Consider the following 25,838-nt stretch of genomic DNA (forward strand, 5'->3'; position numbering starts at 1 on the left):
GAGCTGGGGGGGGGGGGTGGATAGGTTTGTGTTCAGAGTGAATGTTAAAGGTTGTCCCTCACCTTTACATTATTCTTGTTATTCTACAGGCTTTCAACTTAATCTGAGACACTAGTATTGTAAAACATTGTCTTTTTTATTAATTATTTCCATTTGATGGTATTGTGTGAATTATTTACGTCACTGTATGTCAGCTGTACCAACAAACATGAAGTTCTATGGTATAAACACATGATTTGGTTTCTTTGAGTCAGTTAGCTGAATATTCCTTATAACTTCTAATGTCAACATAAATCCAAGCTCTAATATGTCATATCACACTCTGCACACATTTAACCCATATTGCTCCTGTCAGTCAAAGCACTTAATGAGTGCTTACAGAGGAGAAGGGACAATAGAGCATTTGTGGTAATTCCGATGAGCAGCAGACAGGTACATCATGGGAAATGTCAACTAATTCAAGTCAGATTGGACTGGGAACCTGATGAAGGATTTACACTGACACCCACCTCTTCCTCTAATATTCTGACGTGCATTTCTGACCTGTTTCTGACGTCCCCCCCACCCCTGTCCAATATGGAGGCTGTTTGATATGCTTCCCCACTCTCCTGGACTGGTGTGTTTGTTCTCTGGCCCCGCTGCAAGTCATAATGGGCCGAGGCAAATCACTCCCAGCACAGAGCCGAGATGGTGATTGTATCAAACTGACCCCTAACCAGCTGTCAGCTCACATTTGATAAAGCATGCATCAGCACTGGTCGGTCGGCTTGGCATCCATTTGGACAGAGTGGACAGGTCTTATTCAAGCAGTTATTCCTTCTCTCGCTCTGTTTTCCTAGACAGTTTGACTTGTCTCATTCTAATAACGATGGCATCTAGTGGTGCTGCAATTTGATCCAGACGCCTCTTGCTTTCCGGTGTAAAGTCTAAAAGAAATTTCATCAAATCTCTGTTCATACAGATAATGAATAGATTGATGGATGGAACGGATGAGTTAGTACCCCACTTTCTTCTGTTACATCAGTGCTGTGAAATCTTCAGTTCCCCAGTTACCACATAGAGGGAGCTCATGCGTGTTGAGAAACCAAAACTGTGGAAATGCTGAATGAGTGAGAGAGTGTGTGTATAAGCGAGGGAGAGAGAGAGAGGTGCGGTGAACAAAATCCCATCGTAGGGGAAGAATAAGGTGACACAAACCAGCAGCTAGGATATTCATTTCAACTGCGCGACAGGTTTAACGCGCGCGCTTTCGCTTCGGACCAACTTTGGCCAAGTCGGTGGGAACCTGGTGACCGGCTGTGTGCCCCGAAACGGCGTGACAAGTTGGGAGAGGGGGTGGGGGGGGGGAAAGGACTCTCATCACTATTTTTAAATGGGTAGAGTGAGATTTGGGGGGCGTGGACGGTAGAGGAGCAGCAGTGAGCATGTTGGCTCCTGGCCGCAGCTCCAGTGATGTGCCGGCTTGAAGAACTGGACTACGCGTAGATTGAGCGGTTGTACGCGGAACCGTGCGGGCGTCTACAGCCGACCTTATGTCATTTTGAAGCCCGTTAAGCGTCCTTTGGATTTATATCTTCAACGCGCTGCCGTTCGGCGTTCCAGCGGACTATAAGGAAGGAGGATCAGCCCTGAAAAGGTTTTTTTTTTTCTTCTTTTTCTTTTTTAAGAGACGCAGCAGCTGCCGTGCGTAACGGCCGAAATCTTGTCTAGCAGCTATTTGAATGACAATAGTTTTAGGCAACTGCTTTCTAATTTGTGTCAGGAAGCCTAATTATTGGGGCTGTCTGCGCACGGTAAATCACTGATATTACATTTGGGATTCAGAAGCTGTTTCAAGAGAAACTGAAGTGGTCTTGATTTGTAAATATTGACAGGTGTTACTGTCAGGCGGAGCCTTTAATTCACTTACGGCTCTGTTTTAATGTCTTACAGCACCGCGGACTCACAAGGTCGGGGATGGTAACCAAAGCATGGATACTCCAAATATTGTTTAATGCAGTCATCTTTACTTTCCTAATAGGCTACTCGGAGAAAGCACTAGATAGTTAGTTATTAACGACCTTATAATGCGTTTGAAACGCCGAATGGGAAAGTAACCATCACTTTAGTGTCTTCTTCTCTCCGAGTTGTAGCCGATCTGGCAACAGCCAAAATGACAAGCAACGGACCTGTCATCGTTTACGAGTGGCTGAAGACCCTCCAGCTCGCTCAGTACGTCGAGGCTTTTGTGGATAATGGATATGACGATCTGGAGGTTTGCAAACAAATAGGGGACCCTGACCTGGATGCCATCGGCGTCTACATCCCTCACCACAGGCAGAGGATTCACGACGCCGTGAGGAGGCTGAAAGATGAAGCCAACGAGACGGCCAGTGGACTATACTTCACCCTGGAGCCCATGCCACCCGTAGCCGAGATTTATACCAGTCACATGGTGGACCAGTATGAGTCCAAACTGCGGGCATCTAAATCCTGGACCGAGGCCAACAGTGACCGGGCTGGGCGCAACGGTGGGTACATGGGCGCGCAGAGGAACCTGACGCTGGGCAACAGGAGGGAGCTGGTGATTTACCCCAAGCTGAAGCTGAAGATCATGATCAGGGATAAGCTCATCAGAGATGGCATCAACCTCGCCAAGCCACCCTACTCTAATAAGGTAAGAGGAACCTAGATAGACACCACCTGGCAGGCGTTACAACAATCAATGGATAAAATCTACATGTTTTATACTAACACACTGCAACATTGTGCTTCCTAACAAGTACTTTAGTTTGTCTATCCCCTTTGAAAATATGCCAACAGACCCTCTAAACGTTCCTACTATTTTAAATTAGTTAAGATTACACACCTGATTTGAAAAAAATGTTTAAAGGGGTTGTTTTTCAAAACAATAGCCACACCATTTTTTCATGATTGAAGAAATTTGTTTTTCTAGATTAAACACAGATTGAATGTTTTGCAGAGGTTTTTGCAATGAGCCAGAGGTGTTCATATAGCACAAAAGAAGCTGTCACCTTCTCGGCATCACCCATTTGTCAGTCAGAAAGAGCTCATCTTGTGTAAAGGAATATTTCGCTCATGTTTTAATCCTCAAAATAAGGTAAAAGAAACTGAACCATAGCTAAAGTCACACCGTAACATGTTCAGCCCTGCCGCACTTTGCAGAAGTGAGTGGTTGCTGTCACGGTGATTGATGGGAATGAAGTTGTTGCAGATCAATAAGCAGAGAGCTGAACATGGAGATCCTGAGGAGCTTTCACCCTGGATCTGATTTCCTGTGGAAAGGAAGAAAGATTTACAGTATGATTATTAATCTACTCTGACCTCACCTGTCCAGTGACTTGCCTCAGCATTAAGTGTGGGTGGATCAACCAGCCCCACGAGCATATAAGCCCTGGCTCTTTGCTGTGATGAATAGCCAATGGGCTATCGATGGCAGGGGCGGTAAATGAAGAGCGCCCAGCTGGGGAGGCTGTTGCTGCCCAGGAGCCAGACTGAGAGGGCCTCTTGTTTTCACGGGACTGATAGTGACCTTTCTTCAGAAGTGTCTGAATCATATGCTGTACCAGTTGAGAGGGCTCCACTGAATGACTGCTGTTTACATACAGGGAGGCCTTTGATTGGCGTGTCTGCAGGCCGTTGATGATGTGGCCTCTGTAGTTTTTGCTAGGGACAGACCACAACACTCAGTTTGCTTACAACTGAATATGTACATTGATATTCTAAAATCGTGGTTATGTCCCTGTGTCAGTTAGATTATCTGTGTGAACATGCAAATATGTACGTGGAGGTGTGTAACGGCTTTTTAGTCTAGCTTGCCATTCCAACTGAAACAGATCCTGACCGTATGCTGTTTATGTAGTATATTCATTCAATACTTTATCGATTTATGGATCTACATCATCATTTATATTGTATGACCCAAACCTATATATTACCCTGCAGAACTCGCCTGCTTCCAAATTAGCTCAAAGAGATACCAGCTTTTATTCAATTTTTGCATGTTTTGTGTAAGCTTTTTTGTGTATATCTTTTGCCATTTTGGTTTGCTGTGAATCAGACAGAGATTTAGTATTTGTGAGGGATTATCTGTCAAACCAGGGCTGAAACAAAGTGGTGGTTCCAGAAGGTAACTATCTCTACCTTTTTAGAAGGCTGTTTTTATTTAGAGGCAAAGCTTTGGCATGGAGGGGAATGAGCAGGTCGAGGTCTTTCTCTGTCGCTATCTCTTTGTGTGTGTGTGTGTGTGTGTGTGTGTGTGTGTGTGTGTGTGTGTGTGTGTGTGTGAGACCCTGTTGTTTTGAATTGGCTCCAGCCCAGTGCTTTTTCTCCCCACAAGGAGAGTGAGAGATGGAGCTGTGGGCAGCTGATGGAGGTTTGACTAACTGGGCTGTGATTGGTCTGTAGATATCTCCCCTCTCTGCCTTGAGACGAGATGTCACCCCCAGCGGAGTCTGAGACCAGAGAGCCAGACTCGGGGCAATTACAGGACACACAATGTCAATCTCAAGGGATGTTCATTGTATAGTATAACCAAGATCTCATCCACATTTAAACTGTTCTCTGTGCTCTCAATACGTAGGGATTGACAGCACAGTTCATCTTTGTGCCACCGGCTTTGTCTCCAGTGTTTGTCATTATGCAAAAAAACATTGGCAATATATGCACTATGATTCAGAAATCCTCTCCAGCGTGTGCTAGATTATTATCAAACAATTCACTGAAAGAGCTCTGCTGGGTGTAATAAATACCCATGGTCCTTATCAAGGCCATAGAGACCCCTTGTCTGAGAGAGAGAATTCTTTCTTATGATGTAAACAAACACTTGTGCTACTTGCTGCACATTTCTAGATCTCTCATTGGGGAACAATATAAGCAGGGGTCTGTTTCAGAAAGCAGGTTTAGTGAAAACTCAGAGTTAGTTAACCCTGTCATGAGGGGAACTCTGGGTTTTCTGTTTCAGAAAGGGAGGTTAATCACACCTGAGAGAGAGAGAGAGAGAGAGAGAGAGAGCGAGAGCGAGAGCGAGAGCGAGAGCGAGAGCGAGAGAAGGGGTAACTCCAGCCTGTTTCAGAAAGAGAGGTAACTTAACCTCAGAGTCAGTTGTTATGGTAACTGAGTCTGAACCTAACCTAGTCTGGAGCAGGTTTTCTCCTCTCAGTGTCCTCCCTCTGACACAGCGCTCTTCCATTTCCTCATTATTCAGTCTGTATCAGGCGCATTTTAGCGTAGTTTAAATGCATGAATAATAAACAGCGCTGGTTCATCAACAATGTTAGGCAGACTACAGAATGTTTCTGTTCCGAAAATGGCGTTTCTTTGTGTCGATGATCCTGTTGATGAAGAAGCTGTATTACTTCGAAGGGAGTTAAACATCCGTTGGGAGATGATATTGAGTCCCGACTATAGATGTATTTTAATTTTCAGATAACTACTTAGTTGAGAGGTATTGTTTTTCTTCCCAGTGTCAGTGTTGTTGCTGCAAAATGGGATTGTCAAGCAGACAAACTGACTATGACTGACAAACTTACCTTATTTTCTGTGATAAACATGTATTCCTGACTCAATTCAGAAAATTATTCTTGAAAGGACCACTTATGTTTTTTCCATAGGGGATTTTTCCATGAATATAACCTTATGACAAAAAACAAATCACACTTCCATTTCTAATTGTGTTCTAGTAGAGACTGATTACATTCTCTAAACATATGTTATCTCAATTGTTTGAAATTGAGATAAAGACAATATTTAAGGACAATATTTGTTAATAGAATATGAAGTAAAATTTTATTTCAGATTTGTTTTTAAAACCCCATATAAGTCACGGGTCAATTTGACCTGAGGGATACGAGAGCGTCCCAGAAATACAAGACAATACAAGGGTTAAATGTTTTTGTAGAGTTCCCTGGACACAAACCAGTAAGAGACATTAAAAAGAAATAAATAATTGTAAATCATAATTCTGTTAATAATGGTGCTGCATCTTCAGAATGGGATTAGTAGTAGTTTACTTTTTCGCCCAGAGGATTGAACCTAAGTGAAATGATAGGTGTAGCCTTCTACCATTCCAGTTTTTATAAGTAATATCATAGGTTATCTGCGATCAAATATGAAATTAATACACTATATTAGAGCTTATGCATTGACTCAAGCAGCAATATTCTCCCACACCAATTCTCGCTATTTTACAGCAGCTGTTGTGTTGCTTTTTTATCCAAATACATGTTCAAACTCGCTGTATGTGCGCATGAGTATTTCTGCCGACCGGTTTGTTTGTGGTTGTCACCACGGTGAATCGTAGTATCATGGCTCCGTTCATGCTGCCTTCTTATTGTGGTGGTGCACACACTTAACCCTGAGTCAACCTGCTTGGGGTTTATTGAACCAACTCTAATCAGCTGTTCTGGAACCGAAAACTCCAAGTTACCATCTCAGGGTGAATCAACTCAGAGTTTAGGGTTAGACTCAGCTTGTTAAACCTCCTTCCTGGAACGGACCCCAGAAAATTTGGTGCTGCCGGTTTGCCTGGCGAATTGACTGCAGTTGTAGAGTTAACGTTAGCTTCATTCTTTTGGATAAAACTTTCTGATACATTTCTTTTACAGATATTTTTTGGTCATTATTTGACAGGACAGCTGAAGACATGATAGGGGAGAGAGGGGGGGGGAATGACATGCAGCAAAGGACCGCAGGTTGGAGTGTAACCCGGGCCCGCTGCGTCGCGGAGTGAACCTCTATATATGGGTGCCCGCTCTACCAACTGAGCTATCTGAGCACCTCTTTCTCATACATTTCTGACATACTAAGACTAAGAATGTTAGCGTTTTCCTTTAAAGTATTTATCAAGTATACAGTTAAGTTAGCAGTATGTCTGCTTTGTTTCAGAGAAGTACTGTGTTGTAAATGGTGCCAGGGAGCAGGTTGTGTTGTCTGGTCGCTGGTCACACAATTGTGATCCCAAAACCATAAGTGATTATCTGAGGATGTGAAGACTTTGTATTATATTTGTGCAGCTTTATAGAGTCAAATTCTGCATCTTTTGCTGCTTTTCTTTCATTTAATTAGGCTTGGCACTGGCTGTTGTGGTCTATATGATCCTATCCTTGTAAGATTTGTTTTTCGAACATTGTATGTAATCTGTCATGATGTTATGTTCAAATCTGTGTTCTCTTCTTTCACCTGGTTGCAAGACAAATTTTTCTTTGGGGTCAATAGAGTTGACAGGTTTTGTAATTGTCAATTAGATGCGGAGGACAAGCGCAATGGTTTGGCTAATACTGCTTCTTCTTTAAATAATTCTGCTTATTGACAAACTATTTGAAGATGTGTTCTCGTCCAGAGTCTGGTGCTGGAAATGGCAGACACAGTCCGTCATAATAGCGCCTCACTGTTAGTGCTGTGTTTGGGGAGGAAGTAGAAGCTAAACACTGGGAGATTCTCCATTGTTTGTACGGAATGCTGATGGAGCCGCATGTCCTTTCTCTTCTGGTCTGTTTTACATTCCCAATTTCCGTCCATTGAAACGGGCTGCGACGGCAAGTGTCCAACATTGTGCAGATGGGTGGGTGATAAAAACCTGGGTGTCATACAGAGAGAGAAAGGGTTGTAAATAGATGGGCACAACTTGTTTTTGCTGGTTAAACAAGGCTTGGTGAGTGCTTGGGTTGGAGGGCCACTGTCTCCACTACAGTTGGTGTGGACAGTTAGATGTCCAAGGCCTTTCTCAGGCTCCCACAGAACAGCTGATCAAATGTTGTGGGTGGGAATCATGAAGCCTCCAGCTTAACTGGCCTGAAGAATGTAGGAAATGCATTAGACACCCAGAGGTGGTGTTTGTCATGGGAGAAGCAGAAGGAAAGGTAGGTAGGTAGGTTTTATTGGCTTTCCATCGCAAAAAAAGAGGAAGTTCACCACTTTACACGCTAGACACTCACATCACTTCCTGTTTTAGTCTTTTTATCTTGATTAGTATCCCAGCACTCTTGCCAAGCAGGAAATTAGGTTTTTGTTTAAGATGACCCTCTGTTGGCCCACTGCGGTTATTGAGGGCCCTCCGGCTGACTGGAAGCTGCAAGGCATGGTGGAAAAAACAATAATTTGAGCTGTTTTACCTTTTTAAAATATGTGTAATTCAAAGTTTTCAATTGTTTCTCCACTGCAGTGTAGAGCCCGACAATAAAGGATTTTTAAGGCTGATACCGATGGTTATTAAAAAATGCGATATTCCGATATCGGCCGATATACTATATATTAAAAAAAATAAAAATAAATATCCAGAAACGCGTAACAAAACATAAACAAATTTCCTTAACATTAGTTATTTGTAGTAGTTAATTAGTTAATGAGTTCTCACTAAAATATGATTATAATTTGTTTTATTGTCACATCAGAACAGAGGAACATCAAAATATATTAAAGTTCCACTTCAGTGTGACCACTCCAGGCAAAGCTTTTAATGAGTTTCTCATTTAGTCTGTTTTTTGGCGAATATCCTCTTCATCTCTGTCCAATGCTATAGGGCTGGCATCCTGCCATAAGTAGGGAGAAAAGGCTTTCACAACATCCTCAGACTTTTCCGTGCGCTCTGCTGAAAGCTCTGTTTGCTTAGTCTTTATTAAGGGCTTCTTAAAGGCATAATCAACCAAGGACTCATAAAGGGGAAGTCATAAAGAAGTGAAGGACCAGCCTATATTGTCCTGAGAGGACATAGAAAGTCAATTAGCAAATTGAGCTGCTGTTTATAGAAAAGCAGGGTTATGTGGAGCACTAAAATGGGACGGATCACATTCCGAGAAAAAGTCACATATACACCCACTTAGTGGCTTTTCTTGTAAACAACTCGCATTAAGGGCCTTTTTAAACCAGCTTTGTTAAGCATAAACTACAAGTACCATTATTCAGAGAACAGCTGGGCGTGGTGGGGACTGATTGTAATCACAATGACCTTTGACCTCACTGCTTTTGACCCTTCGACTAAAACACAAAGCATTGGTGTGATCTCAGCCGAGGCAATAAAAACAGACCTCACGCTCCTTTACTTCTCAGTGGTTGCCACAGCTAAGCAATGTCAAGTTTACCTTACATTTTTTAGAGTCTATCGCCTCAAGTGCATCTGCTCACTTTCCCATCTGTAGAAAATTGTGTGTGCAATAATAATCACACACAAAAATAATTGTGTGTGAGACAATTTGCACATTTTAGCTTCTGTTAATCCAACAACAATAACTGGAAAAGTATCCACATCACATATGTATTTCCTTCAAGTGCTGTAACAGCAAAAACCTATCCATTCGCTGGATGGTTTTCCATCCATTTGGTAATCTAGTGAGGGACTTTCTGTCACGACCACTGATCTCCTGGGATCCTGTGCAAATGTGGGAAAGCTGTACTTGCAGTTGGCCTTCTCATTTCAGCAGGAAAGGGTGAGAGGGGCTCACTCCTACTGTGCTGGTTCTCACATGATAAACTGGCTTTTAAGCCTCTTTTTTTATTCCCCGAACATGTGAACTTGGTTAGAAAGATGACATTTCACAGAGCTGAAATTCACCATTCCACAAAACTTCACAGAGCTTTCTCTCTCTCTTGTCCAATGATAATCTCAACATTTAGACATTTAGTTTATGTTGAAAAATTGAATTTATGTTTGTGGCAGTATAAATGTCACTGTCTCTAGCCTTGGTGATATAGTGTTTTTAAATGACACATGGGAGATATAGTATATGTGTATCACTTAAAGTTATGCAGTCATGGTAACGGCTTCAAATAAAGCAGCCCAGGCGGGCAGTACAGCCATTTCTTTTTTCCACAGTGGTGGGGAAAAGGTCCTGATGACACACATTCATGACAGATACATTATCAGGCTGTCTGGAAGCTGCTGAAACCTTGGACCAGAATAGCTCTGTCTTTACATGACCACATAGTATCGGCATTAGGAATGGCTGCATTATTAATACTAATGCATATCCACCTTTTTTATTTTATTTTTACGTGTTTTCTAATGTTCATTGGACAGGTAGTAGGAATGCACTTTGCCAATTCAGTATTTAGTTTGTGTTCTCAGTTATAAGGTGAAAAAGTCACTTTTAGTTGGCCTCATAGAAAACCCATTCAAAGGTATTATCCAAATACATTTTTACTTCCATACTAAATTATGTTTGACATGTTAAACTCCTGTCTGAGTTAGTATCATGTCTTTAAACTCAGGGCTATATTTTATGGTTCAATGCACAGAAGGCAACAGCAAACAGAGAAACCATGTTCAGTGGCTGCTGTAAACATGTTTGTTTTTATACATTTCTTTACCAGCTATCACTCGCCGCAGGCAAATGCAAAACACCAGCTTGTTTTTTTTCAAAAACCGTGTGCAGTAACCTGAAGGAATCCTATCATAGTAACAGCAGCAGCCCCTGCTATAGTTACGGTACACAATAACGACCCTGCAGTCCTCTTTGAGCAATAGAGATATCGAGTGCCCCACCAGGATGGAGAGTGACAAGAGAGCAGGCCTGAGCATCTGTCTGTGTCAGGATCCAGATTGCAAACGCACTTGCAAATCAACAGATCAGCACATGTTTTCCCTCTCTCTACATCTCCATCAAGCAAATACTCATTACTACTCTCGCAGTGTTTACTCTGGAGGGTACAATTACTTTTTCTCATAAAAAGTAACAGAATATTTTAAATAGGCGACCATACATTGTTGCATACTGTACAGGTGCTCTATGTGTGCTGTCAGTCATCTCAGGGATTGGTTTCACTGCTTTAGGTAGTCATTTGCGACTTACAGTCCAAGAAGGGTAATTACTGCTTCACTATTCAAGCTGGGAGAACAACATAAAGATATTTAAACAGGTTTTTCCTGTAATCTTACAGATGATGTGTTGCTGGTTTTATGTGGCAGACATTTAGGGTTGGTATTATTGCGTAGTGCTAGTTTAAATATTGCATAGGCTATTTGGTTAGGCAGCACTCTTATACAGTATTATTTCTGGGGACTCTAAGTCATTGTGCTGAAAGGGTCAGATCAGCAAGAATAATCTATGAAGGTCAAGCCATATTTCATAAACCACTTACTGAAGGTTAAATCTTGCGTCATCTGTAGGTTCAAGGTTAAAACTGCAACTAATGATCATTTTCAAAAGTGATTCATCTCCTAAATATTAATTTGAAGAGTGTCAAGGCTTGGTCTCAATTGCTTGTTTTCTTTGACTTACAGTTCAAAACCTTATTAAATGTGCGCCCATATAAAATATAGAAATGTAGCAAATCCTTACAAGTGAGAAGCTGCAAATGTGCACTTTAATATGATAAAAGGATTAAACTATGAAGTGTTTGATGAAATTGTTGGCAATTAATTCTCCATGAGTAAACTAATCAAATAATAGATTAATCATCCAACCGTTGCAGTGCTAGTTATCTGCTTGTGTGTGCATGAGAGGATAGAAACTAGACAGTCACAAGCTCCTTTTCAGAAGTATAACTCTGCTCTTCTAAAAACATGACAAAGCGTATTCTTGTCATTTTTCTCAAGCTGTGCTTCTAGATTCTGCCCCAACTGGATGAAATAATCCTCTTTCTTATGAAGATGCTGTTAAAAATTAACAGTGACAGCGTTCCCTGCTTTGCCTGGGGATCAGACAAGCTCCGTAAATCAGCATGAGGGCGGAGACGTACTCTGTTTTACTTGATGTTACCTGCAACTTGGTAGAGGATTTCTGAAAGCACTGAGCCAGTTTGGGAGGGTTGAAGCGCCGCCACCTACAACAACTTAATTGTCCTACATGTAGCTACAGTTTGGGTCATGTCAGCCCATATTATCTTGGACTGTGTTTTAGGGGTATAATGTAGGGGTGTAGAGAGATGAGTGAGGCATGATAGCAGTGAGTATGAGTGTTTGTGAGACAGACAGGGTGAGTGTGTATAATTACCTTGTCTGAAGCTGCTGCCAGCTTGGTGTATGGAACGCAGCACAACCCCCCCCCTTATCCCTAATTGGTCCTTTTCCAAGGCATGAGGGCAGGACTGCGCTGAAAGCTTTGATCATGTAGACCACACCAGTGTCGATATGTCCCTACCTGAGTGCTTTTGTAGTGGCTGTGCTCGTCAGGGGATTAAGCAATACTAAACCCACCGAGTGCCTGTCTGTCTCTTGCTCTGGCCTCCCTGCGGCTCTACATACCTGAATCTGAACCCTAATTACCTGGCAGTTACTACGTTCCTCAAACACGCCTACGCAAACACATTCGCACACGTACTGTGTATTGCACATGCACTTTTACAAAGGCTCCGACGGCGTTTCAAAGGTATGCTTTTGTCTTGTGTGGTTTGCGCCATTTAATATTATAAGCATTTACAAAACATTTATGGGTTCCAGCGCATTCCAACACAGATGTTAATCTGTGTGGGAAGCCGAGTGTTGTGTGTGTGTGTGTGTGTGTGTGTGTGCATATATCTCCTTACAAGTGAACACAATGGGACGCGCGTCACCTGAACTAATATTAATTAAGGGAAAGTATTGGGAGTATGTGCTGGTGACAGGTGCTTAGCTGAAAAAGTACACTAACGGCAATTTACATGGATCATGTACAGTGGATTTTGACAGCACAAATAGTCATTTGTAGTTTTGTAAGTCACTGATTTAGATTTTTCTGGCATCAGGACAACCTAACATGAAATGAATATAAACTACAGAATTAGGCATAGGTCACATTATGTTTTTATTTTCCTCACCCTTTAATACGTTTTCTCTGAGAAGAGGTTAAGTTGACCGAGCACCTCTGTCCAAATGTGCTGCAGGCAGGCAGCCAGTCAAACTCTTCATTAGTGGATTAATCTAGACACGCTCACTATGGAAAGCTGGAGTCCATCACGCTAATTGCTGCTTTTTGACCCTTGTACATGTACAGAGTTACTTTTTCTTTTCATAAAATGTTAATCACTTTCCACATTGCTTCATGAAGGGATGAATAGGGACTCCACTGAGACTGCTGAGGCTGTAGGTCCCCAAAACCATTTTTGGTTTGAATTGGAATCCCACATCATTAAAGCTTGAGTAGGAGTTGGAGTCTTGTGGCTACTGCAAAGAAAAGTCTGGTCAAGTTTTGTTTTTGTTTGGGTTAACCTTGCACATTATTCAGTTCACCCATTCTAATCTTACCGAAAATACACAGTGAGTGAACTCTAGAGACAGTGGATTATACTGTATAAACTGAAGAAGTGTCTAAATTCTGGTGTGTAGCCACCACACAAATGCATGTGTGCTCTACAAACGCTGCACTTTTTCCACTGCTGCTATCCCTATATGCATATTATTTATGGACACTTTTGCAAGCCATGTATGGTCACCCTTTGTTAATGACTGAGCTGTGCTCTCGTTGTTCTGCTTAATCTGCTGTGGGTGAACCGCCAAACCGCAATTTTCATGTCAGCAGATCTTTAAACCAATGCTCTGCCAAACCAATCCCTGTTTACTTTAATAGCCCTTGAGATTTCTTTCTAAAGGAAAGTATCTCAGACAAATTTGGAAATGCGTAGTGTCTTCTCTGAAACCACAGCATTTTTTTTTTTTTTACATGATGGGATTGACCTCAAGGGCACGTCATCATAGTCCAAGGATCTTAGATCAACTTCCGTTAGGGTTTGTATTACACAGTCAACTAGAGTCTGGGCTTGACTTAAACGTGTGAACAAAGTCATCAGAAAGCTTGCCTTAATTGAATTTGGTCTCGTTGGTAAACAGCCATCGGAAAGCTTGTCTTTGCAGTTGGCCTGGTGTGACTTTTACTGAAAGGCACTAGTTTATGTAACCAGTCAAGTGACACATTTTAATACTCAGCTTTGTTCAAAGAGGATTAGGCAAAATAAAAGTATTTCAACATGGGGGATATTACAACCATAGAAGCTTATTATGAGCATTTGATTATTCTAGTTTATATCATGGAATAACAAGGAGAGCTGAAACACAGGAGGTTTCTCAGAACAGCTTTGCATTCTCTAGCTCAACATTTGTCCTTTTGAATAATTATTGTTGCCCCTTTAGGCCAGAGTTTCCCTGCATAGCAACAGCAGACTTATAATCTGCCCCTAACGTGCAGCGGTCACGCCCTTTGTTGGCAGAGGAAGTGCCGTAAATCTGCAAAAATCACCTCTTCTCTGTGAGTCCACACAGCGCAGAGCTGATGTCACACACAAAAGCCAAACAATGAACTGTCTGACTGACAGCTCGCCGTCCAAGCCTGAGCAGAGGGGTCATGCATCGGGAATTTTCTCTGCTCCGCCAAACATCCTCACCCAGTTTCGCTTCATTCTTACTTACTTACAGGCAGGGGAGACAAACTGAAATACAAATAGACAGACTGGCAGACCTGTCAAGTAATGGAGGAGAGCGATAGAGACAGACAGTTGGTTGGACAGGCAGACCAGACAGTTTTAGACGGACAGAAAAACTAGCAGACACAAAGAGAGGACAGCAGAAACTGAGATGGATTGATAGACAGAGAAAATAATGTGTTTTTGGAGTCATAAATATATCTTCTCTCATCTTAGACTTTTTAAATTAAGCACTGCCACTATTACCCATTATGTACATCTAATAACCTGTTTTCATTGGCCTGTACAAGGTTGTGTTTGCAGTGAAGCAATTACTCTCATCACGTACTATACGCTCCAAAGAAGTCAAAAGTTGAATAATTAATATTGAACCCATTAAGATCATGAGTCAGTTTATGAACCATGTAAGGATGGTTTCTGAGGTTTGCAGATATAGTGACTTAGTGAAGTATTCTTCTATGGAGAGAGTAAAGCCTGTAGAGCCTTACATTAATTTGTCCCTTGAAAGATGCATCACCTGAACAAAACCAAAATTCCAGCATGAAGTACCATGATTTAGGATTATTTCACTTCTTTTTTGTCTTGTATCATGCTCATTTTTATATCTCCATATGGCAGCAGGTGTGGCCATTAAGGAAATGTTTGGGAACGCTTGGCATTGAGCGTCTCTCAGGACTGTATTGTGATATACGCCCCCACCCCCCACCCCTCATATGAGAATACACTGTCAGTCCAGAACAATGGGCTGCAGGACTGGGCTTCTTCTCCCAGCCGCCCCTGCAGCTCTGATCCCCGTCCACTCCATGGAACATTTGAATGCTAGTAAACCCACCTACCCCTCTTTAAGTGCACCCCACTCTCCCCCAGAACAAGCAGTGCCCCCATTTCACCCAGACTTGGTCAAAGGCAAATTCCTAAAATTGCAGTAGATGCCCTAAATTGTGCAACAGCTGACAACTTCCACCCTTAGTGTCCTCAAGTGGAGTATAGTTGAATCAGAGAACTAGATTACCTTGCTAATACTTCCCCCAAGATGACAAAAAGTCTTTACTAACTCCAGTGGCAGCCATACTTAGGCTTCTTTGGGAAGTAGACGACAATACAGCAGTGGAAGTTGAGGGCAGCAATTATGTGTGGAGACCGTCTTCATTGTCATGCAGGAATCCCACAGCCGGGCTTATATCAATTGTTATGTAAAGTGGCCATTCATATTTTACATATTGCTTGGAATGGAGGTTCTGGTTTGGGCTTTGTGTGGAAATGATACAGAGATGAGGAAAGGACATGTCTTTTAATATGTTTTTACCGTGATTCTCTTGTCTCTTTTTTTTATCCTCCTTTGAGAACAATATGCCTGAACACACATACACAAACCATCACTTCCTCTCTTTTTCCACCAAACATCACTTCCTCTCTTTTTCTACCATCAGCTGCACGTTTCTTTAAAACAAAGGACACTAGTCCCTCCTTTTTAGCAGAAAAATGTAGGCCACACGCACCATCTTTTAAATTTTTTTTTATTTATAAATATGTTTGTCGAGAAATCAAAGCCCCTCACCGTTTCTGTGATCATTACCCAGCACAACAGAGTGCACAAGTGTTGTTAACGTTGATTAGCACAAGGCTTCTCCTGTAATCCTAATCAGGATATTGATGATGAACCCTCTTCACTTGGGGGGGGAGGCTGAAGAGGCTTTTGTTATGAAATGGCATTATGTCCTCGAAGGCTGAGACTCGGATGTGACTGTTTATTCCAGTCAAAAAAGCAATGCTGTTTATACAGTCTGAGGGAAGTGATTTAGACAATTCCCCATACTGCTTCTCTGAAGTAATAGTAGTAGTTAATTAAAGTTCCATCAGTTTTTTTCTCTTTGTCTCCTCTGTTTAACCATGGAGCTATACTAACTACTGTACAGTCTGTAGCACCAACAGATGGGGGTGGGGGGGATTCTAAAGGGTAGTAGAGTCTAATATGATAATAAGCAAATATAGTAACATTATTAACAATATTAACATGTAATATTGATAATACCACAGTACTATTTGTGCGGTTGTAAAAAGGAGGGTCTGGTGTTCCTTCTGCCAAATCCCTAACCCAATATTAAATGCTTGTTCTTGTGTCAACAAGCTGAGAAATAAATTGCTTTTAGACTGTTTAGAGCCCAGTCACAACACTATGGAGCCATGCGCAATTTTGGATGACAAATAAGTTGTTTACAAAGTCAAAGACACTTTGACTATCTATCAAACACAACTCAATGCTTTAGGGTCAATAATACAGTTTTCCTTTCAGGTAAACGGCACTACAGGAGTATAGGAGCAAATTTACATGTCACCACAGCACCAGAGTTATCTTTTTTAGTAGATATCTTTTTTTTCAAACATCCCCATTTCAGATTTTAGAAATGTCAAATGTATTACTTCCTATCAACCAGAAGATATTTTTAGATAAAACCATGCACACCTACTGTGCAGAACAATAACTTATAAAACTATATCATTTTTAACTGAATGTGTACAAGTTACATCACTGTTAGAAAAAGAGGTGACCAAAATAAACACCTACTTTATGTTAAATCAAATTTAAAGTGCAAGTTCAATTGAAGTTTTTACCAAGGCCTTGCTGCTTGTGTTTCTCCTCTAAGAGGAAGCGGGACATTTTTGTTCTAGCTGCTTTGTAATGGCTGTCTCATCACTACTGTGCAATGCCTGCTGTGAAGCAGGCCTTTACTTGGTCCTCGCTGCGACAGCTGCGTGAGAAAGCAGACATGCATCTCAGTACCAGTTCGTATTCCAATAGGCCACGGGGGTCTCTAAATTCATCTTATGTAAGCTTCTCAATATCTACAAGACTTAGATGTTGTCAGAAGAGTCTTGGTGAGAAAAATGTGGCATGTCGTGCTTTCTCTCTCACTTCTGGGAGTTGGTGTGTCCAGACTCAATTGGGAGATGATTACAAAATGAGAAGACATACAGTACTTGTCTCTGCCAGTCCTGTACAGTAAGTGGTGAAAAAGCCTTTTTACTGGAGGAAAGATATATTTACTTGCTTGCAGCATATTTATTAAATGGACCCTACTTGGTTACAGGAGTTCACTTTCTTCTGTATCCCCTTTGTTGTTGAAAATACTGATCAAATTCAGCATCACAACCACTCCTTGCCCCTGTAGTCCAGTGGCGGATTAAAAGCCATGCAGGCTCTTGCCAAGGACGCTTCCTATCGAGTCAGCACTTTGGCCCCCAGGAGATGGAAACAGCCCTGGGATGTAAAACACCAGCAGAAGAGTGTCAAGGCTTCTTTTTTCTCTCCAGTGAGGCCTAGAGCTGAGGCTGTGTGTGTGTGTGTGTGTGTGTGTGTGTGTGTTTGTGTATATGTGTGCACGCTCAGAAGGCTTAGTTTGATATCTGCCATTCCAGAATCCTCTCTCCTCCGGCACTTATCGGACATCAACGCTGCATGTCTACTACTTTAACATATTAACACTGCTCCTAAACTTAGCCTAGAGTGTAAACAAGTACAGCATTTTGATACCGTTAAGCCTCTTGATATTTTGGAAATCCCCAGTAACAACTTCTCTATTGGGTGTTCTCCCCTTGTTGAAAGGGACCATGAAGTCTGGGTATTTATGTTGACAGTCCCCACAACCCTGAGTGAAGCCCCCCATCGAACCCCATTCACAACCAGCTCATTATGGGATGTCAAATCTGGCATCCTTCCTCTTTTCCAAGCCATGGAAGTGTGTTTTTTTGTCTGTAATAGGTTACCAAAGCAACATGTAGGAGCACCGCTGAGAGGTTTTGGTGGTGCACTCTCCTATGATCCTGTGGACAATAAGCCTGGTGACAGGCATCGCTGACATGCCTGCTGCACTAATCATAATGACAGAGATCAGGTCTTGCTGCTCGGTTAGGGCTTTCTGGGTGTCATATACTGATGGGCAGTAGGCGATTTAAGCCCAGTGCTACAATTCCCCCAACTGCTTTATTTGCTTTCCATCTTGCATGTCACACCTCAGGATTTGAAAGACGGGGTGCAAACCAAAGCTAAAGAAGTAGGTCACTCTGTATTAAAAGAATGAATGATTGAGTGTTTATGTGTAGTATGTTCAATAAGTCTCAAATGCAGTTCTGCTAAATACCAAGCCCTTGCAGGAATGCATCATTATAGGACCCACAGTCATTCAATCCTGAAGGGTTGGGGCATGTCCTGTAGGAATATCCTGACTCAGCCAATCCTGGCATGGCCGCAGGCTTTCAGCTGCTAATTTGCTCCTAACTGCGTGTCACGTATCTGCCTACTGAAGGTCAGAGGTTGAGTGGAATCGTTCATCTGGTTGCTCCACAGAGGTGGAAAAAGCTGCGGCAAAACGGGAAGCGTAGCTTGTGCTGGGTCGACAAGAGCTGCTCAGGGGGCCTTGAGCTGCCAAGCCCCCATTTCCACGATGCAGTTATTATTAATATGCTGCTTATTAGGAGAGAGAGAGAATGTTTATTCTTCTCCTTCCTTCCTTGCTTTGCCTGTTCAGTGCATTTGGGAGATTGCTGGGAAGGTGTGATTCAATATTTGTATGCGTTGGAGAGTTGGGCACTAGTGCCTTCAGGAGGAACAAAGCACAAACTGCAAAAGCAATTTTAGATTTTGGAAGCCTCAGTTGATATTTTCTAATATTTTAGACACTACCACACTTGTGGTTGATATTAAAATTGCATCTACATCAACCTTTAGTCCCCAATGAACATGTGTTGATGTTTTTTGACATTTCCAGTTGTTTGTATTCATTGCTGTAATAGAAACATCTTCTTGATAACATCTAGAATGCATCTTCTTTTGGATGCATTCGATGATGGGAATCACACTTTCACATAAAGGTAAGACACTTCTTACTTTCATGTACCAATATGATCAGCACTCTTTGTCTCCCACTCTGGCTTGAGTCAGGGCTGTTACACCAGCAAAATCAGTGCATCAGACTCACATGGCCTCAATATCGTGGGTGGAGGCCAGCTTTAAGTCAGATATTACCCCTCCTCCTCTTTGTTATCTCCTCTGTAAAAAGGAACACCAATAATTAACATATGAGTGTAGCTTGAGCTGCACTACACACACTGCGGCAGAATTGAATAGAACGATTGTTTAGAACATGATCAAGTGGCTTCATAAGACTAGCTAGCAGTGTTTAACACCCTCTGTACTGTGAATGTCAATGTATGCAGTTTAGTCTCATCTCCAGTGAAGCCATAATTTGTATTTATTACACGATTGTATATTTTTTGTTTTTTGTGTGTTTAATTCATCTGTTTATTCACTGTGAAAGAGTTGCCTCTTCATTAGAATTTTAGTACAGTAGCAAGGAAGGTGCAGAGAAAACTAACAGTGTGTGTGTGTGTGTGTGTGTGTGTGTGTGTGTGTGTGTGTGTGTGTGCGTGCGTGTGCGTGTCTTGTCTGCTCTGTCTATCAGCAAAGGAAACTTGCTGACAGAGGCTCTTTGTTAATGGGGGGGGGGGGCTGGGGGTGAGGAGACTGTCAAACAGGCAGATTAGTGCTCATTGAAATCCTATAGGAAAGGTCATTTACATAGTGCTGCTTAAATCCACTTGTGACCTCATTCCTGAACCCGTTCACAATCCTGACACCCTCCACTCAGGTCTGACATGGTTTTGTACACATATGGTAGGACATGCTTTTCATGTGCTTTTGCTATGTGAGCGTGGCCCTCCAGTGTAATGGGCAGATCATGTGTATCAACTGGCCATTTTTCCAGCTGACCTGAAATAGTTAAAGTTACAGAGTTTCACCCTACTGTGATGTTGGTTTTTTAGGAGCTTTGGCTGACCCCAGCACATTTTTCTGTATGAATGCTCAGTTTTTTTCAGACTGCTGAGACTGACAACAGGAGTTTGTCTGGTAACGTTGGATAAGAATGTGGAAAAGACTAATGCCCACTGTGATGAGAAAGATGCCAGGTCTGTGGGGGGGAAAAAGGCTTCCTGCTTTTTTTTTTTTTTTTACAAATATCTAGTTTTTTCTTTCACTCCTTATTGGCAAATCTGATAAGGTAGTAAACAAAAGTTGCTGGGTCTCTATAATGTGTGATAATCTAAGACTCCTCAGCTGTAGAAAATGAGAGAAAGACTCCTCAGCTATAACAAACATAAAAATAATAGTTATCATATAGTTAATATATAAATAGTTTACAATAGATGGGAAAAGGCGATGTTTTTATTTAGTAGTACTGAATTCCATAGTATACTATACTCAACATTAAAACTACCCATCCCTTTATAGACACATCCCTTAATTGTCCCTAAAAAATCTTTAATAACAAAACTTCACAAAACAATCAACGGAAATTTCCAAAATTGGCAGAAATGCAATACTCTTAAGGCTGAACCGTGTCCCATCAGTAGCAAAAGAGGGAACTGAAATCCACGTTTCAAGTGCCTCAGCTTTACCATGGCAACAATTGTCATTGAAGAGGTTGCAGATGTGTCTTTCACGTGACACTTTATCAGACGTCTTTGTGTGTTGCCAAATAGTGGCCTTCAGTGTGCTTTCATTGTCTAGACTGTTTGCGCGTTGTGTTGATGTACAAGTGTTAGTACGTTATTTTGTAATTCCTCATTAATGGATGAGTGGTATCCTTGATAGGCGGACACTCTCTACACTTTTGTCTGGCAAAATAAAAGAAAGAGAGAGAGACTTTCCGAAGCAAGCTGCAGAACGTAAACAAACCAGAAATACAATAATGAGTTTAAATCTGAGGTTTGTCAGATTTGTATTATGGGGTACGCTTTACTGAGCAGCAGTTTGCATTGCTTTAGCACTATGTCCCTCTGGCTTTCTCACCTTCTGATACATAATGACAACCATAATCTGATTGGACGTGGAGGAATCTCTCCCCAACAGCTGCAGGTCCCTGTAAACAAGAGGATCCTGCATGGCATGTTCCTATCACACTGTGACAGGTTTTCACTGTTTTGTTTCAGTCACAGTTAAATTTCCTACAGAAACAAGGCCCCTCTAATGTCTGGTCTAATTTTGCTCACTCATGCCGTGATGAATTGGAAATGGTATTAGACCACGTGGAGGAGGTAACGTTCTCTGCTTGCAAAACAGCCGGGTGCGGTGTGACTTGTTGTATCACGGCTACAATTCTCATTGTGTAGCATTGCACATCTCAGTATTGATTTACTCTTGCTTGCATTCGGGTGCATTAATGCAAATGCATTGGTGCATGCATGGATCGCTTGTGTCAATACTGGAGGGGGTGACAACAGAGGTGTCAAACAGTCCCAGAGATCGACAGAGGCCAGAGCGAATTGTACTTGTCTGATTTAACCTCTCTGTCTCTCACACACATACAAAACAGAAGAGAGCTGTATTCAGTATGGGCTACTTTGCCAAGTAATGGTAAGCAAAGGAGAGGATGTTTCCATAGATCACAAGTGACTTATTAAATGTTGAATTGAATGAAACTTTTCTTTATATAGAGAGTTACAGTTGACAAAAAGTATATCGCAACACAAAAAGCATCAATGATTGTATCCAGTCGTGGCTACAGCAAGAATTAAACATTTCTGATTATGTGAACCTTCCTCCAGCAAAAAACTACAAGAAATCCCATTACTCATGCTGCCATTTGTCATCACACTTGAGTCATTTAGTCAATAAATGGAAACGGATCTTTTTTCTTCTCAAAAGTAAATGTATAAGGTTTTACTAAACTAAAGATCATTTTAATATGAGGTATCCGTGTCGGTTTCTACTTACATGTGCACTTTGTGTGTTTCCTCTGGATGGTTGTTAATTTAACACTGTACAGAATCATTTCCAGTTTAGTGCTTCATTTCCCCACTGTTCCCCTGTCTCAATTAATCAAGGTTGCTGAAAGCAGCACTCACCCAGGGTCACCTGTTTTGCACCAACACACGTTTAATGGTCTTGCTTTAACGATGTTGTAATAATTCTTCACTTTGAACAATGCACAGTGTCAAATTAACTGCATTCCCAACTTTGCAGAGTAAGGACTTCACAAACCATTTCAGTTATTCCATCCTTACAACCTACATAACTTTTGGATATTTTACATGGAATGTAATGTACCGGTACATTGTTGAAGTTCCTTTTTGTTGTTAGGGCAGTTCCTGTTTATCCTTAAAAGGAATACCAAAGGGGTTATTAATCATTGGTAATTGAAAACCCTGCTGGGATTAAATGAGTCACAATGTGACAACAGAGCTGTGTAAATGCCCTGCAGAACTCCAACTCTGTGTCTGCTTCCTGTCGGCTCCCCTTTTCTCTTCATGGTTGCAAAAACACAAACTGATGTTCCTAAACCTAAATTCATATGACAGCATCTCTACATTTATATTATTGCATGTGAGCGACATGATTCAGATCAAGCTGCACCACCAGGGACCAATCTTACTGCACACATGTGTGTCAAAGCAGCGATTTAAACTTTTGCGGGTTGGCAGAATAATTCATGCGCATTTAATTTAAACTCAGTCTGTTGCCTTTGGTGAATCACTTAATTTGCATAATATGCAATAATAATGGGCCCTTTTTTGTAAAGCATATCATTTTCACTTTGCTTTTACCTATTATAAAAACCTTTTTTTAATTTTAATTTTTAATAAAAAAATAATATTCACAGAAGGCTCAGCCGCATACTAAAACAGGAACATGATTATTCTTGAATTGTTTATAAAAGACATGAATCATCGTTGTTATGTTTATTTTCCTTGAACAAGACCCTCACACTGTTGCTACACCCATTTAAAGCTAATGATAGCCACTGCACTAAAATGCCATTATCATTATCTTGGGTGAGTAGCTAGACGTTTGTCCCAGAACTCATGGGGAGGCTGCTAGAGTAATGAACGAGTGTCTGTGGATTAAAGGAGAATTCTGGTTGATTCCAACACGCAGCTCTGTTGTTTTTAAATTTGGAGTGCTGTCAGTAGAGAGAAAAACAAAAACAATCAATGCCGTGTTATCCTCCTGCTAGAGTTAGCACCCAACAGGCTTAAACAGGGCAAGTTTTAAACGTGTTTTTAGCCTCTTAACATGTTGAAAATGTCATTAAAAGTGCCTACCCATGTGCAGTGATTCCTTGAATACAGTGAATCTGACTACTGTAGATGTAAAAGAAATGCATGAAAGTTGTGCTAATTCAGCTGTGTTTAGTTCCTGTGTTTATACTGCGAGGAGTGCTTTGGGACAGTCTAAATCTACATTAAAGCTGTAGTGCATAGTTTCTGCCCCCCCCCCCATAAGAAATTCAAAGTTATGACAACAAAACTGTCGGCGCGTCCACATGATACAAGCGTGCAGGGGCTAGTAGCCAAGGAGAACACAGAGGATTCAAAATAAAACAAAATGGACTCTTCAGACGAGGTAATCATCGTCACTCGAGTTTCTGCGCTGGAAAGTCACCGGATGCCACAAGCTTTTGAAGATACTGAAAAGTACATAATGAGTTTTGTGGAACTGATAGTCTCAATTAGCTTTGTAGCAACTCATTTGGCAATGGCTTGAATTTAACGGACGTTCATTAATATCATAAAGTTGGATGTTTTTGAAAGATCAGCTCATATGTTTATTAACTTTCTCCACTGTTGCATTATTCTCAGTTCAAGCCTAGAACTACTTTATAAAGAAATAAACACCAGTGGTGTATTTTAAGGATGGGGAAATTCAATTAAAAATACTATTCGGTATTCACTGGGAACTATTCGACCATTTTCAAAGACTGCAAGTGTGGCAACTGGTCATTTAAGCTATTTTATCAATCCGGTATTACAAACATTTAATAACGTCTCTAGATTTTTTTATTTGTAAAAATGTTCTCTTTTTAAATCACAAAATTGAAAGTTGGTTTTATATGACCATCATTGGATTATAAAACAAAAAATAATTTGTAAGTGCCACCTTTGGCTCTGAAATTATCACCATGGGCATTTTTCACTATTTTCTTTCATCTTTTTTTACATTGTATTGACTTTTAATCAAAATTGCAACAGTAAAGAACATTACAAATGTAATTAGGAGCACAATCAATCATTATAAATATTAAACATTTACTGCAACCTTATTTCAGTCATTTACATTTCATAATAATTCCCCCATGTATTCCCTTAATGTGAGTCCTACAAAGGGTCAACCCCTTATTGGGGCGGGTCACGAGCCTGTAGTTTAAAGGGGTTAATGTATTCCCCCCTTGGGTCACTCAAAGGCCAAGATGTGTTAAAATGCTTCTCCATATTCAATAATTGATCATTGGCTGTAAACAGTCAGCTCAAAGACAGACTGTTGTTTTCTTTGTCGTCTTGACTAGTTAGACCTTAAGAAGCCTCTGTTGCACCCGTTCACTCACCCACTCCAGCATCACTCTCCTGCCTCTGTATTAGACGGTTTATAGTGTGAGTCCCAGCTGATTGGACCACTTGATTAAATACTTTGAAGATCTGTGTGATTTACTCACTGATCAGTAGAAGGATGGGATTTCCTGTACTCAAGATCATCGTGGGCTAAGCAACCATCTGCCAGCTTTGCTATGCTGTATTACCACCGAGGGAAGAGAGTTTGGCTAATAGAGATGAACCCAATCAAGCAAATTAGCCCATAGCTTTCTTGGGGTTGGTCATTCACCGGCTGTGTGTTTGCACAGATGTGGTCTTAAACTGGGCAGGGTTGAATCACTGGCGCAGCGGAGGTGATGCTGCTTCATTGTGAAGCTTGTTAGTCCGATACAGTAAATAGCACTCGTTGTGAGGCGAGGTGCTAGGGGAGACTGATTCCAGAAAACATGATGATTCACTTATACTGGACTGCTGAGGATTCAGATCAGCGCTAATGTTACAGTGCTTTTGCCAGAAGAGTTGGCAGATGTTAAAGAACCACAACTATTGTTCTCACCAAACCTGAGTCTCACACAGAGGTTTTAATAGGGTAGTTATAGTAAATATGGTGTAATTATGGATAACGACCGTTTCAGTGTAGATAAAGGGTCTTGTGTGGAGAACTGGAACCTAAAATCCTTAAGTGCTCCGGAAGAATATAATTTAACTAAGTCTCAGTGTTTTAGTTTTTTCAGCGGTTCTCACAACCACACTTAAATAATTGAGCAAAATTTAATCTTTCAAAGAAGAACTGCAAGTATGAGAATATTTTGTGACTTTACATCAAACCACCACACACAAATTTGCATAAGTCATGAAATTGATTCTTTCTGTCCTTGCTCAGCTGGGAGTCGCTGTTTAATATTTGGGCATGGTGTAAAGTTCAAAGAGACTCTTAAATTTTATGTGGACAATTTTGACTATGATGCATTTTATTTACTACTTCTAAAACTCCTTGGTTTCTTGTATGGAGGGCAACAGAAGAATATCCTGCTGATCAGAAAGGTTTCTGCTGGTCCACACACATTCCTTGGCCCCACCACAGTGATTATAAGAAGCGTGTGTGGTAAATACAGCATGCAGAGCATCTGGTGCAAGAGCTCTCT

The 25,838-nt window shown here is 41.2% G+C and overlaps 1 protein-coding gene and 1 long non-coding RNA gene across 8 annotated transcripts in view; one reads left to right on the plus strand and one right to left on the minus strand.

Annotated features, from left to right (window-relative positions):
- sash1a (SAM and SH3 domain containing 1a) overlaps nt 1-25,838 on the plus strand; it is a 249,324-nt gene that overhangs the window by 79,269 nt on the left and 144,217 nt on the right. For 3 of the 7 annotated variants that reach the window (XM_032542202.1, XM_032542203.1, XM_032542204.1), the window contains exon 1: nt 1,665-2,656. The exons of 1 other annotated variant lie outside the window; for it this stretch is intronic. In XM_032542202.1, the coding sequence (XP_032398093.1) occupies nt 2,153-2,656 (504 nt within the window). In that variant the 5' untranslated portion in view covers nt 1,665-2,152. Of the gene's footprint in view, nt 1-1,169; nt 1,637-1,661; nt 2,657-25,838 lie in introns of those variants that run through there. 3 more of the 7 variants (XM_032542200.1, XM_032542199.1, XM_032542201.1) reach the window with 3 other exon arrangements.
- LOC116705799 (uncharacterized) lies at nt 6,230-16,800 on the minus strand. The gene is made up of 3 exons (XR_004336045.1): nt 16,791-16,800; nt 15,887-15,891; nt 6,230-6,348 (listed from the first exon to the last, which is right to left on the minus strand). It is a non-coding gene; the product is annotated as an uncharacterized LOC116705799 (long non-coding RNA).

This window comes from Etheostoma spectabile, chromosome 18, assembly GCF_008692095.1.
Source record: "Etheostoma spectabile isolate EspeVRDwgs_2016 chromosome 18, UIUC_Espe_1.0, whole genome shotgun sequence".
Lineage (NCBI taxonomy): Eukaryota > Metazoa > Chordata > Actinopteri > Perciformes > Percidae > Etheostoma > Etheostoma spectabile.